The 16613-nt window shown below is 39.0% G+C and overlaps 1 protein-coding gene across 2 annotated transcripts in view; it reads right to left on the bottom strand.

Annotated features, from left to right (window-relative positions):
* The window catches only part of tmem132e (transmembrane protein 132E), a 98590-nt gene that overhangs the window by 72121 nt on the left and 9856 nt on the right, over positions 1-16613 (bottom strand). The window contains exon 1 of one of the 2 annotated variants that reach the window (XM_020598527.1): positions 12961-13005. The exons of the other annotated variant lie outside the window; for it this stretch is intronic. Within the exon in view, the coding sequence (XP_020454183.1) occupies positions 12961-12962 (2 nt within the window). The 5' untranslated portion in view covers positions 12963-13005. Of the gene's footprint in view, positions 1-12960; positions 13006-16613 lie in introns of those variants that run through there. 2 annotated transcript variants of the gene reach the window in all.

Below are 16613 nucleotides of genomic sequence, written 5' to 3'. Positions count from 1 at the left end.
AGTTGTCTATCAGTGCTTTATCGCTTTATCAAGATATTATTTTCATGTGATTCATTCATGCAGATCGTCTGTCAGGCACCGCCAGAGAGAGACTCATATTCTCAAGTGTTACTGACGTCCACAGCAGGAAGTGACAGCAATCTTTTACAGCTACTGTGCTTGGATTAATGATGGTGGTATAAGGTACTATTCAGTAATTACTGTACATAATGACCTATTTTAGTACCAGTGCCCAAGTTCAACATACTGATATACTGAATATGTAACCATTTTTACTATTCAAAAGAAAATAACCATGATTAAATTTTACAAATAACACAATCATTTGACAAAACCAACAAACAAGCAAACAGTTGATAACCAAAGACCAGCCAATCTACCCTGCCTTTATTAGCTCACTTGGGTATCAACTTGGTGTATTCGACCCCTAATGACTCGATAAAACTAGTTAATTTTTAAACCATGTTGTATTTAAATGCACCCAAACAGCTTCCTAATCAGCTGGATGAAAATTACCTTCCTTAATTACAGTGTAATCAAAATGTTCACTTAAAGGGATATAACGATATAGTGTTCTATAAACTAGATAATTAAGTTGAAGAAACACATTCTACACTTGCATATTTAAAGTTAACTGCATGTTTAAAGTATAAATACTACAGTAATAACAAAGTTCTTGAGGTACTTTTTGCATGAAGAGACTTGCCTATAAAAGACCACTGCTGCTGCTGCTGCTGCTGGAAATTAGTTTGCTGGATTGTGGGAAGGTTAGCAGCAATCCATTATTTCTAACTTCTAAAGTCAATTAGGGAGAAAGCAGTTCCCCTATATAGTAATGCTACTTTGGATAACTCCCTGTGCGCATCTCATTACAATGCAAACAGTGTGATTGTATACCACTATCTCTAAAAAAGGTCACCATACATTTCCTCTCCTATGCATATGTTATCATGAATCATGCAAAATGAGTAAATTATCTAGATGCTATAGATATATTTGTGCTATGGAGATATAGGAGAAAATGTTAGCTTTATAAACAGGGCTTTAGGTTTAAAGTTACCATTTTTGGTCTTGTTACAATAAATTAAATTTGAGCTCTCTTGTATATTCAGTGCAGAACATGTGTATACACTGTGCTGCACAGAGCAAAAAGCAAAGTGCACCTACATTGATAAACATTAAAAAAACAAATTAAAGTACAGGACAGATGACTCTGACTGAGCAGATAACCTTTAAAGAAAGGTGCTTTGTTACTTTTGTACTATGGCTATGAAAAAAATGCTGTTCCGCCAAATGAAATCTCCATTTCCCACACACGCCTTTGCTTCCCTTCACAGATACATAACCCTCCCTCTTTGCCTTTATTACTCTGAGGAGTTCTTTGTCTTTTTTGAAGAGTCTGCAAGTGGTTTCTGTGCTGGTCTTTTGCACCGTCCAGTTTCCAGCATTGTAAAAAAGAACAATTCAGCTCAGTTTGCAGTAAAATAACAGCACCACCATTTTCTTCAGTGCGTTATATTAAATGTTGTTATTGATTTATTGATGCTAAAATCCTATATGTAGCATAACGTCCTGTATTTCTTCCTAAAGCAATTGGTGCATCAGTTTTCCATATGATTCCTGGCACTCAGCCTGCATGTTCCATCTCCTCACTTAACTGAGTGAAATCATTCTGGCGCTGCTGTTGACAGTTGAAGACATGAGGGAGCTGCTTCCCTGTGGCAGTTAGTGCTGATGAAAACCGCATTATTTTTGTGCAGTTTATATAACTTCTTCATCCTTCATTGTGTGCACTTTCATTTCTCTGCCCTTTCACCAAAGAGCAAAAACAATGATGCCAGATTAATAATACAAAGATATAAATGTCAGGCTGAGCACCTTTGAAAATCAATGAAATCTCAGCTTCTCTACTCTGCATACTGAACATCACAAAGACGAGCAAAGGAGTGATCACAAGAAAACCATTGAAAGAAGGGATTTTCTTCCATTTGGACCACGGTTTTGATCACAACCATGGTGACTGAACAATCAGCATGGCATTTACTGTACATATACAAATAGAGGAAACTATTGTAAGAGTCCATCAGCAAATTCACTTCCATGCATCTGTTCAGTCCCACTCATGTTACTCAGTTTTACTCACTCTTCAGCACACAACATACAACAGTGTTTAAATAATCCTCTTTTCCATGCAACCAGAAGACACTGTAGTTGGAACAGTTAGCATTCCAGGTGTGAAAAACATGGCCTCTGGATTAAATCTGACTTGAAATGGCATGGCTTTTTGTACCAGACGGCTCCTCCAACATTGTTTCATACAAACCCCAGTAAATGTGGGGCCATCTTCCTAAAAGACAAGACAGATGCAGAGCCTCCATTAATGCATTTTAGTCTGTTTTTAGCTCCATAACGTGGATGCCACCTGTGGATGTGATTCAGCCCTCTGAAAACCAGAACGAGCTATTTCATCTTTAGCTCTATGCAATAAACTCTGCCAAACCCCAGCTGAAATCACGTGTAGTCATCTCTTTTTGTAGTTAAAAATAATGTCAACATAGTTTTTTAAATCTATTTTTAACAGTCTGACATGCTGTTTAAATGTGCTGCAGCTGAGTGGCTATTCAGCTCTACCCCGCCAACTGACATTAACAGCATACTTTTCACCAGTGAATGTCTGCTTGGTGGCTTGTTCAGCAAGCTAACGTGCAGGACGAAACGTTTGCTGATGTTTGTGAGTTAGATAAGGAGGAGACTTTGGTAGGAAACCTCAAAGTCTGTAGCTCTTGTGTTCCAGGCTTCTCTGGATCAGTGCCCTGCCTATGATACAACACTAATGGTTTGGGAATACAGGGATTAGAGTATAATGCAAAGTATGCATATGATAGACGATACTTTTCCCATCAACATGGCCTCCACCGTTGTCAATCCAAATCTATTTTTCTTGATAATTATTAATATTTTTTAACTTGTGTTCTCAAAATGTGTCAAATAGCCTTTTAATAAAGCCTAAAAATGTGATCCAAACAGAAAAGGCACGAATGTAGTAACTCATCCCTAAACAGTGAGCATATAATCATTGTCCTACTGCTTTCACCTCTTCACGCCTGGCTCTAATACTGGCCGAGCTGTCCTCATTTCAACCCCACCTTAATGTACTTCCCCAGGCTCCTTTTAAATCACTCTGCTCCAGTTCCCTCTATCCTCCAGACGTTTCCCTCCACTCCTCTTTGTCTTCTTCATGTTCACTTGTGCTTCCTTTTTTTTCCTCATCACTCGGCCACTCTAATTACCTTGCTTTACCAAATGAGCCAACCAATTGCGCCTCCAGTCAAAAGCTGATGAGGAGTCTGCCCCTATCCAGCCCTCCGATTCACTGAGCTTTGGAAGCTAAATAAAGAGAGGAGAGATGAATGAAGCCCGCTGCTGACTACAGACACCATCTCCTCTGCGCTGACAGCCATTGCCTGCGACAGGCAGCAAGCAGTCATATTCTAGAGTCCCATGAGAGTCAGGTTTCTGGCACCCATATCTTTGCAGTTTCAAACCTTATGTCAGTGTCATTTTCATGGATCAACTGATGTTCATACTGGGTTACTGATACCTAGAGGAAAAGCCTCTCTCTGTCTGCTTTGTACACAAGTCAAAGATTTACAATACATGCCATAACAGTCTCAAACAGAGGTGGAAACTTTGCTGAAGGGTAAACTGTAAAAGGGGAAAGGAAGTGCACAAGACACAGCTGACACTGTTAACTCTGCCAAGTGAAATGGATGAAAAACCTATGTGGTAAACAACCCGGTGCCCCTATCACTTTCCAGCATCAAATGTTGCCTAAATCTTGAAGTACAAAATTTATAAAAAAAAAGAAAAAAAAAGACGTCACACATTCAGTTATGTTAGGCAGAAAGTAATAACAAATTCAGAGTCCAATACAGACAGTTTATCCATCGCTGGTTTCACAGACATGCATGGTCTTGTGAAGGCTGAATTAAAGTTAAGGTTGAATTAAACATTAATGTATGTCAGGCTGCAAGGTATATCACTGATGAAAAACTGTCCTTACTTTTTCCACCAAATGCTGGCTGACTTGGACTCTGTTCTTGCATTTTTGTTTCGCTGCCGAAATGTCACTTGGTTACAACAGAAAGTCCCTGAGGAAACTGTATTGTTGAACTGTTCATGTGTACTTAAACATTCAGCAAAAAGCGCCGAATAAAAAGTTGGCAGGTTGCGTCCAAGGCACCTGCTTCAGAGCAACAGGCTGAGTAGCACTCAGACAAGTATCTCAGGACAGGTTTTTTGCCAGTATGCAAATTGTATCCACCTCTTGAGGTTTATCCAGTGATTTTATGAGTAATGCATTTCCCTGACTTCACTTACACAAAGAAAAACATATTTTTACCATAAATTTAAATACTATTTTCCATCCATTTTTCTTGATCTCCTTTAAATATCAAGTCATGTCTGTTTCATGTTTGTGCGGTCAATTTGCAGGAGCCAAACTAGTAATTTTTTTTAATACACACACAGACAAGCTGCAGCTGTGGCTGTACTGTTTACATACTTTACCCTGCAGAGGTGTCCTCCTTTGTGGTGACATGCAAGTGGACCCAGCATGATGCCAGAGTAGCCCCCGGCTACTGTGCAGGTGACAACAGAACATAGATTTTTAAGATGAGACTATGAAGAATAGGTGGATAACACAAGATTGTATTTTGACCAACTTACACTGAGAGAATGCTTCAAAATATAGTCCCACTTGCCTCTGAGTTAACACCATTCATAGAGAAATTCTGGCTTCTGATACTTATTCAAGTCTCAAGTAAAGGTTTAAGGAGCTTCCTACACTGATCTTTAAATTCTGCACTAATATAAGAGATGTTTTGTAGAACTCTGACAAAAACACATAAACATACATAGTGTGATTCCCTGTAGGACCATGTGTGGCATCTCATACAAAGACCCTGAGGAATGTCTTAGGTAGAAAAAACTAAAAATTGGATGTTTGGCACATTCATATCAGCAAGAAATGCCAATTTATTTATTAGAAACTAGCACCTATCAGTGCACATATGTTTTCGGGTAAGCCTTCAGCGTGTAATAGCCTGTCACCCACACAGACACACACACACATACATAGTACAGTATATCCAATCCAGTAGTAACCAAAATGGCCAGACCACAATGTCAGTACCTTGACAATAAAATGGTTGAGAAACTACCTGAGGGAGATGAGAACAACAGGACGTTTTTAAAAGCGAAAGCCTATTGGCTGTACTGTCTTACTGCACTCATAGTTTAAAAGAAGTGTAGTTATTCCGTGTCTCTGCTAGACAGAGCTGAAATTGATATTGATCATTCCATCTGGCTCTAGATAGACACCAAAGTGGTACATTTTGACAACAGTTGGACTGTTCCTTTAAAACTAACTACACTACAGCAGCTTTCACTTGCTTTTTGGCTAAGTCTCTATTGTCATTTTATATCTCAGCTGTATTAGTTACGTTTGCTATAAATGCATGCTATAGTAAGTGAGAGTGAAAATGTGTTGATGTATTTGGCAATTGTTATGGTGTTGCAATTACAGCTGAATTTTGAATCCATGCTAAACTACAGCCATGGATACACTGTATTATAGAAGCATATCAAGGCCAACATGTAATGTGTGCATTCTCATATCCAGTATGTGTATATACAGTATGTGTGTGGATGTGGGTGCATACACAGTGCTTGTGTAGTAAATTATACAGCGTGAAGTGTTTTCTATAACCTCAAGCTTGGCTTTCACAACAAAAAAATGGGGCCAACCAGGGCTAACTCATTATTCATGCCCCTCAGTTTCTTCTCTAACAAAATTAATGTGAATGTTGTTGCTAAACGACATTATTTGTCAGTCCTGCTCTGTTGTCAAAACAACTACACTGCGTTTTTCACCATATGAGAGAGGGGAGGAGGTGATTAAAGGATAGATTAGAAAAGAGGAGAAGAAAGTAGATAGAGGTGAAGAAGATGGAAAACAGATGTGGTAAAGGTGAGACAGGTGTGGAGTGATGAGCAGCTCAATGATATATCAAAAACCTATTCAATTCTGAACTGTCTTTGCTAGTACAGGATTGAAAGCAATTTGGGCTGATAAATGTGACTGTGTTTGCGAGAGTGACCCAGACAGAGGGAGGAACACTTGAGCGTGCTCTGGAGTCATAGCAAATTTAGTGAGCTCTAGATTTTTAAATAATCCCAAAGGTAACAACCTAAGTTGCGTGTGCTTGGGCAGAGACAAAGTGGATGTAATTGTAACTGACACTGATGAATGGAACGACTGCTGGTCATCTATCCATTCATCTGTTATCTATACTGCTTATTCCTGAACTGGGTCGCGGGGGGTCACCAGTCTGATTGCTGGTTATTAAACTGTAAAATTCTGTACCAGCCAGAACAGGAGATAAGTATCACACATGAACATGAACCTCAGCAAAAAACTGAATGTGCAAAATTCCATATGCACACACATGAAGAGTTGTAAGATGGATCAGCTCCTCATTTGATTGTGTGCATAAAGCATGGCCATATTAACAGTGACAGTGAGAATAAGAGTGAGCCTCCTAAGCCACAGTGAGAATAAGAGTGAGCCTCCTAACCCCTTCAAAGCATGAATACGCAATAGCAGTGAGCACGAAGAACATCCCAACCCCATTGCTCGTGTATATGTTACAAATACGGATGCAGTCATTGTTCACATGGGCACCTATGTCTGAGGTATTCTACACCATGAATGATGATATAGTAATGCAACACACTGCTACAGGCATTTTAACACATGAAAGGTTGCAACAGTAAGCTGCTCTACCAACCACATAAAAAGATGGTGTAGCACTGTGGTGTGCTGAAAGATGACTGTTTTTAGCTGACTGCACAATAGTGATAAAAAAGTAAATGTGCAAATTTCACAGCCACAAGCTGTTTAGTTGGTTTGATTCATTGAGAATTGACATTTTCCGCTTAATTATTGTCTGTAGCACCACATCAATGTCAAACTGTGAAGCTGAATGCGAAGCACATTTGGGGAATGTTCTCTGCTGTGAATTAGGACAAGCAGTTTGTGTCACTTAAATGTGATGTGCAGTTATTATAATAATGAAAAAAAAATCTGCCTATATTAATCTGTCTTTTAAGAAAAAAACCCCTCTAGTTCACAAAAATTGATGTGACATGGTTTGTAATAAATATGAACCGGGTAGTTAGCAGGAGTAGAGCTGAGAAAGAGCAAAGCCTCCAGAAACATCAACTGTATTAACAATATCCATTATACTCAGGGGTGTTCCTAATATTCTGACTCTCTCATGTATGTGGCTATGAAGGACAAAAATATAGAGACACTTTTAAATATAATGTAGTCCAGCACAACACCACTTTTTCCTGTGGCCTCGATAATAAACATATACTGAATTTAAACATTTATGACGGTTTCACCAAAAACTGAAACACTCTGATCTTTATAAACAGAGATGATAAGGCACTGTGCAGGTGTACCTATTAAACTGGCCAGGCAGTGTAAGTGCAGCCCTCTGAGATGTTAAAGTAAATGTATGACTAGCTACACTCAGGCAATTAATCATGCTTGCATTACTTGTACAGTGCTACATTACACTAAGTATAGTTATATATAATACACCAAACTTAACCATAAACAGTTGTAATGGTATGTATGATAAAGGTCTTCACAGGTCCATTTGATTCTAAAGAACTAAGACTCAATCTGGGACTCGATTCAGTCCATGGCAAAAGTCTAGTCAATACAATCAAGTTAGGTAAGGGTCTCATTTTACTGCTGTGGCTCTTGGGTCTGTTTGTCAATATAGGCAGCGTATCCAAAGGGTGACAGAGCCTGCTGAGTGTGGCGACACGTTACACTCTGAAGGGGAGACTCAACACTGAAAGCAACCATACTACTTTCTGGACTATTTTTGGAACTGTTCTGGACATTTAACACTTAATTTTAAACAACCCACCAAATTAAATCTCAGTACACTGACAATACCCTTGTGTATACTGGGGGAACTCTCAGACCTAGAAGCATTCATTGATCACCATTGATCACCCTTATAACCTGTGTAAAATGGATATACTACAACCTGCCAAGACTCTTCCAGTTAAACAAATGAGAGAATACATCATCCACAGACACAAGCAACTTACAGACAACAGAAATTAAGATCAGTGGACTCACTTCTCTTAATGAAAAAAATTAACTTGCTGGTCACACTGTACAATGAAATGAAAGAACTCCACTCAACCCTCGAATTTGCCCACAACTAGATCACAAAGCTATAATAGTCCAACACTTGCCTACAAACCACTGTTAAAACACTGCAGAACAACCATCTGACAACCCAGATGCATTAATTAAAGACCATGAAAACCCAGCTCATACTCCCCTGGCCACTGTAAACCAGCTCACTTGCCACCGAGTTCACCATCTTGGATAGCATTTAAACAAAGGTCCCTGACACTGGGAACACAAAGAACTGATTACAAGCAAAATAAAAGGAATGAGAAGCACAAAGTATAGACTGAATAACCAATACCATGTGAAATGAACAAAAACCCTTTATCCCAGAAACAACACAGACAAAACTATGTATGTGCAAAGAGTATTGTTATACATGAAGCACAGCTCTACTGTGCCTCTAACATCACCACATGGATCTTCTAATCTCCCACCATACATCATATGTTAATATGCAACAATACCCTGACCATTACCCTCACTCCTTAAATACACACACACACACACAACAAAAGCTATTCCACACTGACCCCTACAACCACCTCTCAGACTGATGTTTTGCTTGTTACTCTGTTTGTTATACCAGGCTGGTTTATATGTGTATTTGTCTCTGTCATTCTGTGTTATTATCTATCCCATCGCCTCATGTTTCTTGTTTGACATTAGACCCTATTTTTAGTCACTCTCAGCAAACCAGTGTCAACATGCACACACGCTCACACACAAACACACACATCAACTCTATCGGTGCTCTCTGTGAAACCTCCTGTCTCTCTCATCACTTTCCTCCTACCCTCCTTCCCAGTACATATGTTAATCTCACACTTAAACAGATGCACTTCTCCAACATACAGAACAAGACATTTAGTCATTTTAAGATGGGAGGAAAAAACAAACAAACAAAATTTAATTTAAAAGCTGGTCCTGACCTCTCATTCTCGCTCACTGGCCAATTTGCTACAGGTAAAGTGAATCTGTGTTTAATGCTTCCCACAAAACCCACAGATAAATGGTTTAAATCATTAATCTCACATTTCTACTGGGGCAACCCAAAGAAACGCAAAATGTACACACACACTACAAAATAATAATTCACAAGGTCGCCTAGAAGCACCGAACGTCCAACATTATTTATTAGCAAATTAACTACAATAGTACGTCAAATTGATTCAGAAAGACAATTACAACAACTCATAGATAGATTTGGAAGAAAATCAATGCAAAAACACTTCAGTTACAGACCTTCCTATCACAGTCTGGCACAATCCTGACCTTCACGTAAACAACAGCCCCTGATCACTTTCTGTCATAAAAACAGGGCTCACTCACTTTCACCCCCTCCAATCTTTTGAGGTGTACAATCTCTCCAAATCCATCATTCTGTTTGCTCTGTAACATCATAAATGTTGACAATCTCCCAATTAAAAATCGAAAGCCATTTCTTATTTCTCTTACTGTCACAAAGAAAGCAATGCTTCTAAACTGGAAATCTAAAAAAAGACCAAATAAAATCATTACAAGCCAATCTCTGGATCAGCTTTGTCACAGAATACAGTGACAATTAGTGAAACAACATCCACCCAGTCGGATGCTGCATCAGCTCTGATCCTGTGGTACATCACACTCACAATAGAAATACTTGTTACTGTGTTTTGAGGCAAGAGGGGAGAAAACGGTGAACATGACATTGTATTTGTTAGGTTTCATTACCGTCTTGTTTTACTTCAAACTTTAATATGGGTATGTTTTTCTCTTTCAGAAAGCAAACATGCTTTCATTTGGGTGGAGACTATTGAAGTGTGAGGCAGATTTGCATCAGATGATAAATACAGTGAAAATGAAGGAAAATGAATGCTTTATATTCCAACAAGAAGTCATATCGTTCTGCTTGTTAATGACAGCTGTGCTGGAGTTCCCCTCCAATTGGGCCTCTCTTCTTTGAAAATTTGTTTATGTAGGGGAAGTCTTCTACAGGTGTGTTTTGGATTGACTCTGCAAACCAGCTTTACCCACATACTAAATCACAATGATGAAATAGTGCTGAAGTGAGCTCAAATTCCAATAAAATGTTGGATGAATCTATAGTATCTAAGTTAGGAGAGAGATGCTGTTTAGTATTTCTTCTGTTCCACTGTTTCCTAAATTGGCTGACGGATGTATTTCCTACATAAAGTCTTGCCCAGCGAATCTTTAACGCTGTAAAACATAAAAAGCAGCAAACATACTGGGTCCAGGCTTTATAAACACAAACTATTCCCCTCACCTTCCTTCACACTGGCTAAACCAACCCCCGAGGGAAGCTGCACATAACTGCCATGACACCAAGATGTGGGGAGAGAGGGTGTTAGGGACTTCTTGTCAGTTCCAATTGGATTGCTCTCACACGCTGAGCTCTACATGTCCACTAAGGTAGTGGAGTCGAGCACCTCCTTGTTTGGGGACAGATAGAGAGGGAAAGTGAAAGCGAGATGCAAAAAAAAAGAAAAAAAAAGAGTGTGGGCTGAGCCTCCTCTACCTCCTCTGCCTCACTGCCACCTTGGTCTGCTGGTTTCATTAGGCCTCAATTAACTGCAGCAAACAATAAGGGAGGCATTGATGCTGCTTAACAAGTTAATGCACATGCTGTGTATTTAAGGGTGTTTCAGGTGGAGTAACAGATGATGCAGCTTTTGCACTTTGTCTTTACTAAGTTGTTATTCAGCCTATTTTACATCAAGGGACACTTCCTGTGTCAGAGATCATGTTTCTCCATACTCATTTGTGACTGTAGATGAGCACCACAATGGCATTTTCAGTGAGAGGTGAAGTACTCCATGAGCTATTCACTGTGGCTGAGACAGAACATATGGTGAAGCCAAACAATCCTCTGCCGCTTGCTCTGAATTCAATTTCATTTGAATTTCTTATGTGTGTCTTATGCTCCAGCAGGAGAGAATAATTAACCCTTCTTCTGGTGACATGCAGCAATTTTCCTAAGTAAATGAGGTGCTAATATTCTAAACAAATGCATACAGACACCTTGATAGGTTTAGGCCTGTTGCCTGGTAACAGTGTTTTACAGAAGAATGGTAAATCCTAATCTGATTTGAAGGCAATATAATTTTGGATTCAAATTCCAGAAAATCCAATAACAAAAAGGCAGAATAGACCCACACAAACCATCGACAGAAATTATTTTACTGGTATTTTAGACACAGAAAACATTTTAGGAAAATGTCACTTTAGACATTACTATAGGCAGTGCAAATACTACTGTGTGTATTGTAGATTGAAGGATAGGCTATAAGTATAGGCTACTGCGAAATATGAACTACCAATTGTATTCTCAAAAATAAATAAATTCATAAAATTAAAACATCACCTTACATTTTAGCTCTTCTAAAAACAAAAAGGAAAACAAAATGATAATTAAACTCTAAACCCAGGTGTGGAAAAATCATTAAACACTGAAACCTTAAGATAAACATTTGTCACATTAGGATGACTCAGAGGTTTTAGAACATACAGAGCAGACATTAATTAAAATACAACTGATAGCCGCTGTTCGGTGTAGTATGGAGTTTCAATTTGGCACTCTTTAGTTAATACACTTGCTGATTTTTTATAATTATCCATTATTGTGCGTGTTCTTCTTTAGCTGCTAAAAATTGCTTTAATAAAACAGGAGTACCACCACTCTTTTGCCAAATTGATCTTATTTCATCAAAACGATTTTGCACTGCAATAATATAACTAATTTCCTAACTTGGACATCAAGGGGTTGTATGAGTAACTGACAAAACACACATTACACTGCTGTGTCATGGGTTGGAGATTAATAGGGGTAGTACTACAGCATCAAATATAACTATCATTTCTCAGATTTTCCATTAGTTATGAAATCCTTAATTTTAAGATTAATATATGTGTTCAGAGTCACAATACAGGTGATGTTGAGGTACATATAATTACATAAATTTAAGGAAATACAGGCCTTCAGGGTCATTCTTCCACTCATGTATGGAGGAACAGAAGAATGACCAAGGGGCCGTTCACTTGTGCATATTCATATCCATTATTTTAAATGGAGACGCATGACAAGCATGCTCACAATAGAGATTGATGCAGTGAGGACGCTCATGCGTTGCAACATGCCCGTCTTTCCATGCACGTCTATGCCGTAGCAAGATAAAAAAAAAAATCTCAACTTTTCAGAATACAGCAAGCACACTGTGTGCACCGCATGGTTGCTTAGCAATTACCAATAGTTTGTTTTGCAAAATATTTTAGCCTGGAGATAAATAAGATGTGAAATTACCACACAAATTTTATTTCGAACCTGTCTGGAATCTGGATGTCCAAACAGTGTTATGGTTTAGTCCCCCTCACCAGGAGCATGACGGACAACTGGGGTTGGACTCAAGATGGCTGACCCAGGTGCTGGTACAAAAAAGGTGGTTTAATGGAATAAAAACAACAAATTGACAACATAACAGGACTGTCAGCGTGGAAGACAAAGCACGTATTTCTGTGTTGCTAACCGCATAATTAGCGTGATAAGGTCAAGCCAAAACGCACAGAGACTGTCAGCGTAGCATCTTACACACGTCTAAAAATATGCGGGTCAAACACAACATTTGTCACTTACATAGGGTAAGTATTGTCACTTACATAGGGTAAGTATTGTCACTTACATGTCGCAATGGTCTGGCCACGATGGGGCGTCTGCCAGAGGTATAAATAAGGAAGCCAACAAATCACCGGAATACGCCTCAGGTGTGCGCACCGACCCACGAGTCACTAATTACCCGATGCGACACAGCTGAGACGTTGATCCCGCAAAAAGGGAGAGCAGGAGAGGGAAAAAGAAAGAGAGGCAGGTCGCGGCGAGCGGACCTGACAAACAGACTAATTCTAAAGGGCAGAACATGGAGAATTTTTGACACTGAAATGTTCATTTTGTGGAACAGCTGCAAGAAAATTTTCAAGGAAAATGAGCGCAAAATTGCACCGAGTGTGAAGAGATTACAACCGTGGTACATGTCCTACAAGTATGATCAGTGATCAGGATAGGAAAATAATAGACAAAGTGGAGGAAATGTGTCATGACACCAGTCTTTGTTCTGTCTCCTTTCCATGTTTTCTCTGTCGTGTAAACAGAATTCTCTTGTATTACTAAAATACAGGGAAATATAGTGCAATATCATATACCAGGCGACCAATGACAGACAGGCATTTTCCATGGCCATTACTGAATAATAATCTGTACTTTCTCATAAGATACTTTGAACATTAGACCCTATTAGCAAAGGGTGCACATAAATAGACAAACACCTCACCCACTCTTGCTTAATTTATACAGTACATTAATGATAACGTGCAGAAAGTGTGTATCTGAGCAGTTTAAGTATGCTTCAATTTGTTAAAAAAAATCAGTGGAAAATCTCTCTATTGCACTTTAAAGATTGCTTTAAATATGCAGTAACCTTTCACATTGCAAGTCCTGGGTAGGTGTCAAATTCATTTCCAATAGCCTCCAGTCTGTGGGCTGTAACAGTCAGTGATTATCATTGTTCTTAACTGTTGCTTTGTGGGTGGGCAGAGAACTAATGAAGGCTATCTTAATGGAAAAGTAATTAACTGCAGTCAATACAAATACTAAGTACTTAAAAATTCCTACATCAACTTTATTACATACCACTCACTGCTAATGAAAGAAGAAAATAATGACCTATCTGATCTCTAGGGTGACAGGCCACAGCAAAGAGAAACTTTTTTTCAACCTGTGATTTCTGCCTGTTTTATTATTTATAAAGGGTCCCTTCATAGCATATACTGTTTTACTAGTTAATTGCTATAATGGGTCTTGGGCAACCGTATCACAACAGAGTCAACAAACAACAAACCACTTTTGCTATGTTAACTAAAGTATTTGTAGGAAATACCAAAAATGACCCACCAGGAAATGTTGGTAATGGAAAACATAAAGAAGAAGCTGAACCAAACAGTGTGCAGAACAATATGCTGACCATCAACTGGACCTTGTTCTTGGCCCTTTGTCCTCTGATTGCTCTCTGTTTTATGCATCCTGAAATCTACTCAATGAAGCTGATACTCAAATATGAGTCCCATTGCTGTGAAAATGAGAACCTGAATATCCTATTACGAACCACAAAAAATTAGAAAGCCTGAGTCTGAAATAACAACACTGTTCTCAGTCTCTTGGTCCCCCTGCTGCAGGATACCTTCTAGTGCTACAACAAGAAGAATTTCTTTATTAAATTAAGCTCTTCTCACAGGGGAATAAACATAAGACAACAACAGTCTTTAAAACTGGAGAGAATGTTTCTTGGATGTGTTATCAAGCGACTGTGCATTTTAGATGGGTTGTTTCTTGCATGCTACTTAATGATTTGATTACTCTTCTTAAAATGTAAAAGAAAGAAAAAAATAAATATGAGTGTTCATGACTTGGTGCAGAGCTGTGAGCCTGAAGTGCTAAACATCCATTAAAAAGCATGGAAGGGCAGAGGCAAATGGCCATAACAAATCTGTCCTAGTTTGCTGGGCGGCATGAATTTTGAGGAGTGTGATCAAAATTATTCAAATTTAAATCAGCCTAATATAACATCCTTCCAGCAGTGGGAGACTTCACTTTGTAGCTGACTGCTCTCCCAAGAAGAACAAAGAAAGGGAATGAAATAAAAAAGGTTGGTGGTTGTGTCAGGCAGGGGGCCAGTCCTGTGAAGCTTTCACACTTGCACATAACACAGACTACATCTAAATGCAATTTAAGGTTGTTAGCAATCACCCCAACATTATTAAAGAGCAGTAGCCAAGAGCACTACACTGTGCTACTCTCTTTGAACTTCCTTTAACCCCCTGCATTACAGCACACATTACGTTTACACAACAAACAGCTCCCACTAGAAAAAGACACTGAACCCCTGGTTGGTCCTGGTGGCCAGGCAGCGACTGACAGCGCTGCCATCAGTAAGAAATTTCCCAAGGGGGATTAATAGAGTGTAATAAAATACAGGATTGCAGGTTATGTAGCTGGGGTCACAAACATTGTCAAGACTGATAATTCAATACTCAAAAATATGTTTGAAATGGAAAAAAATGTCTTCATATCATATTCAAAAAGTAATTCTGGGTTTAAACACAACAAAAAGTAGTGTGACCAATGTCTTCATATCATATTCAAAAAGTAATTCTGGGTTTAAACACAACTTGGGCCCGGCAAAAAGTAGTGTGACTTTTTCAGCTCTGTGACATGGAAGGAAAAACAAGCCGTTGTCTGGTGTCATGGGAAAACATTTGAACAATATACTAGCAAAGCCCTCATGGCCAGTAGAGCTGCCCCTTTTTAAATGGAAAAAGGCTAAGGGTGACAATGTGGCACCTTTAAGAATATGCATGAATTCACTCATGTCTTTCTTTCACTGAGACTGGATGGTTTCCCATGTGCTCTCCATTCATTGTCTTACCCACAGTTCATTATCATTACTCCCACTACGCTGCAGTGTGAATGCACATTTATGACAGATTTTCGTTTCAGTCCTCCCCTTCAACTCCGTCGTGACTTCCAGCCATCCAGTGCTTACAGTGAATACGAGGTTATGACTACATATGGGATCACAAATTATCTGTGATAACATCTTAAATAGTCTACAATGTAAAAACTGCAAGGAACATTTGTTCTTTCTTAATCAGTTGAAGCCAAAAGCTGAACCTTTGTTCTCTTTGTCAAATAACCCACAATTACTTGCTATGCTGTAATAATTTAATCCAAGTGTATATGACCTAAAGTCTTTCTGTGGACAGCAAATAACTGGATCTCTTTTTTTTTTTCTACAAGTGCTTGATGTTCAAATGTTAAATGTTAAAATGTGCTTTGCTGAGACCAGTCACTCAAGGCAGAGAATACATCATTAAAATCAGAAGCAAGTAGTATTGGGAAGATGCTTCTCCATACCACTGCCTCCTTTGAAACTGCAGCCTACTGGGCAGTACAATTCTTCACGGTGGGTAGAGCTGTATCCTTTACTACAGATTGGCTTGGCAAATCTCTTGGCAGGCATCATAAAAAAGTAGAAAGGAGGAGGGCGGGAGAGAAAGTAATAAAACCTCACCAATTTTTATCTGTGACAACATGAAAGAGGGAGGGACAGGTAAATCTCGAGGCTACCTGCAGTGGAAAATATGGCTTATCTTAGCCTTGTCTAAACACCCAAAGGGTTTGAAGCCACATCAGGATGTGTGTGTTGGATGCTGGGCACTTTGTGCAGGTAGAAAATGATCTAATGGCAGAGGAAGGGGGACAGAAATTTGATACTGACTGAGA

This window comes from Monopterus albus, unplaced genomic scaffold (genome assembly GCF_001952655.1).
Source record: "Monopterus albus unplaced genomic scaffold, M_albus_1.0 scaffold38.1, whole genome shotgun sequence".
NCBI lineage: Eukaryota > Metazoa > Chordata > Actinopteri > Synbranchiformes > Synbranchidae > Monopterus > Monopterus albus.
The sequence above is the reverse complement of the archived record's forward strand: the minus strand, read 5'-3'. Positions and strand labels throughout refer to the sequence as shown.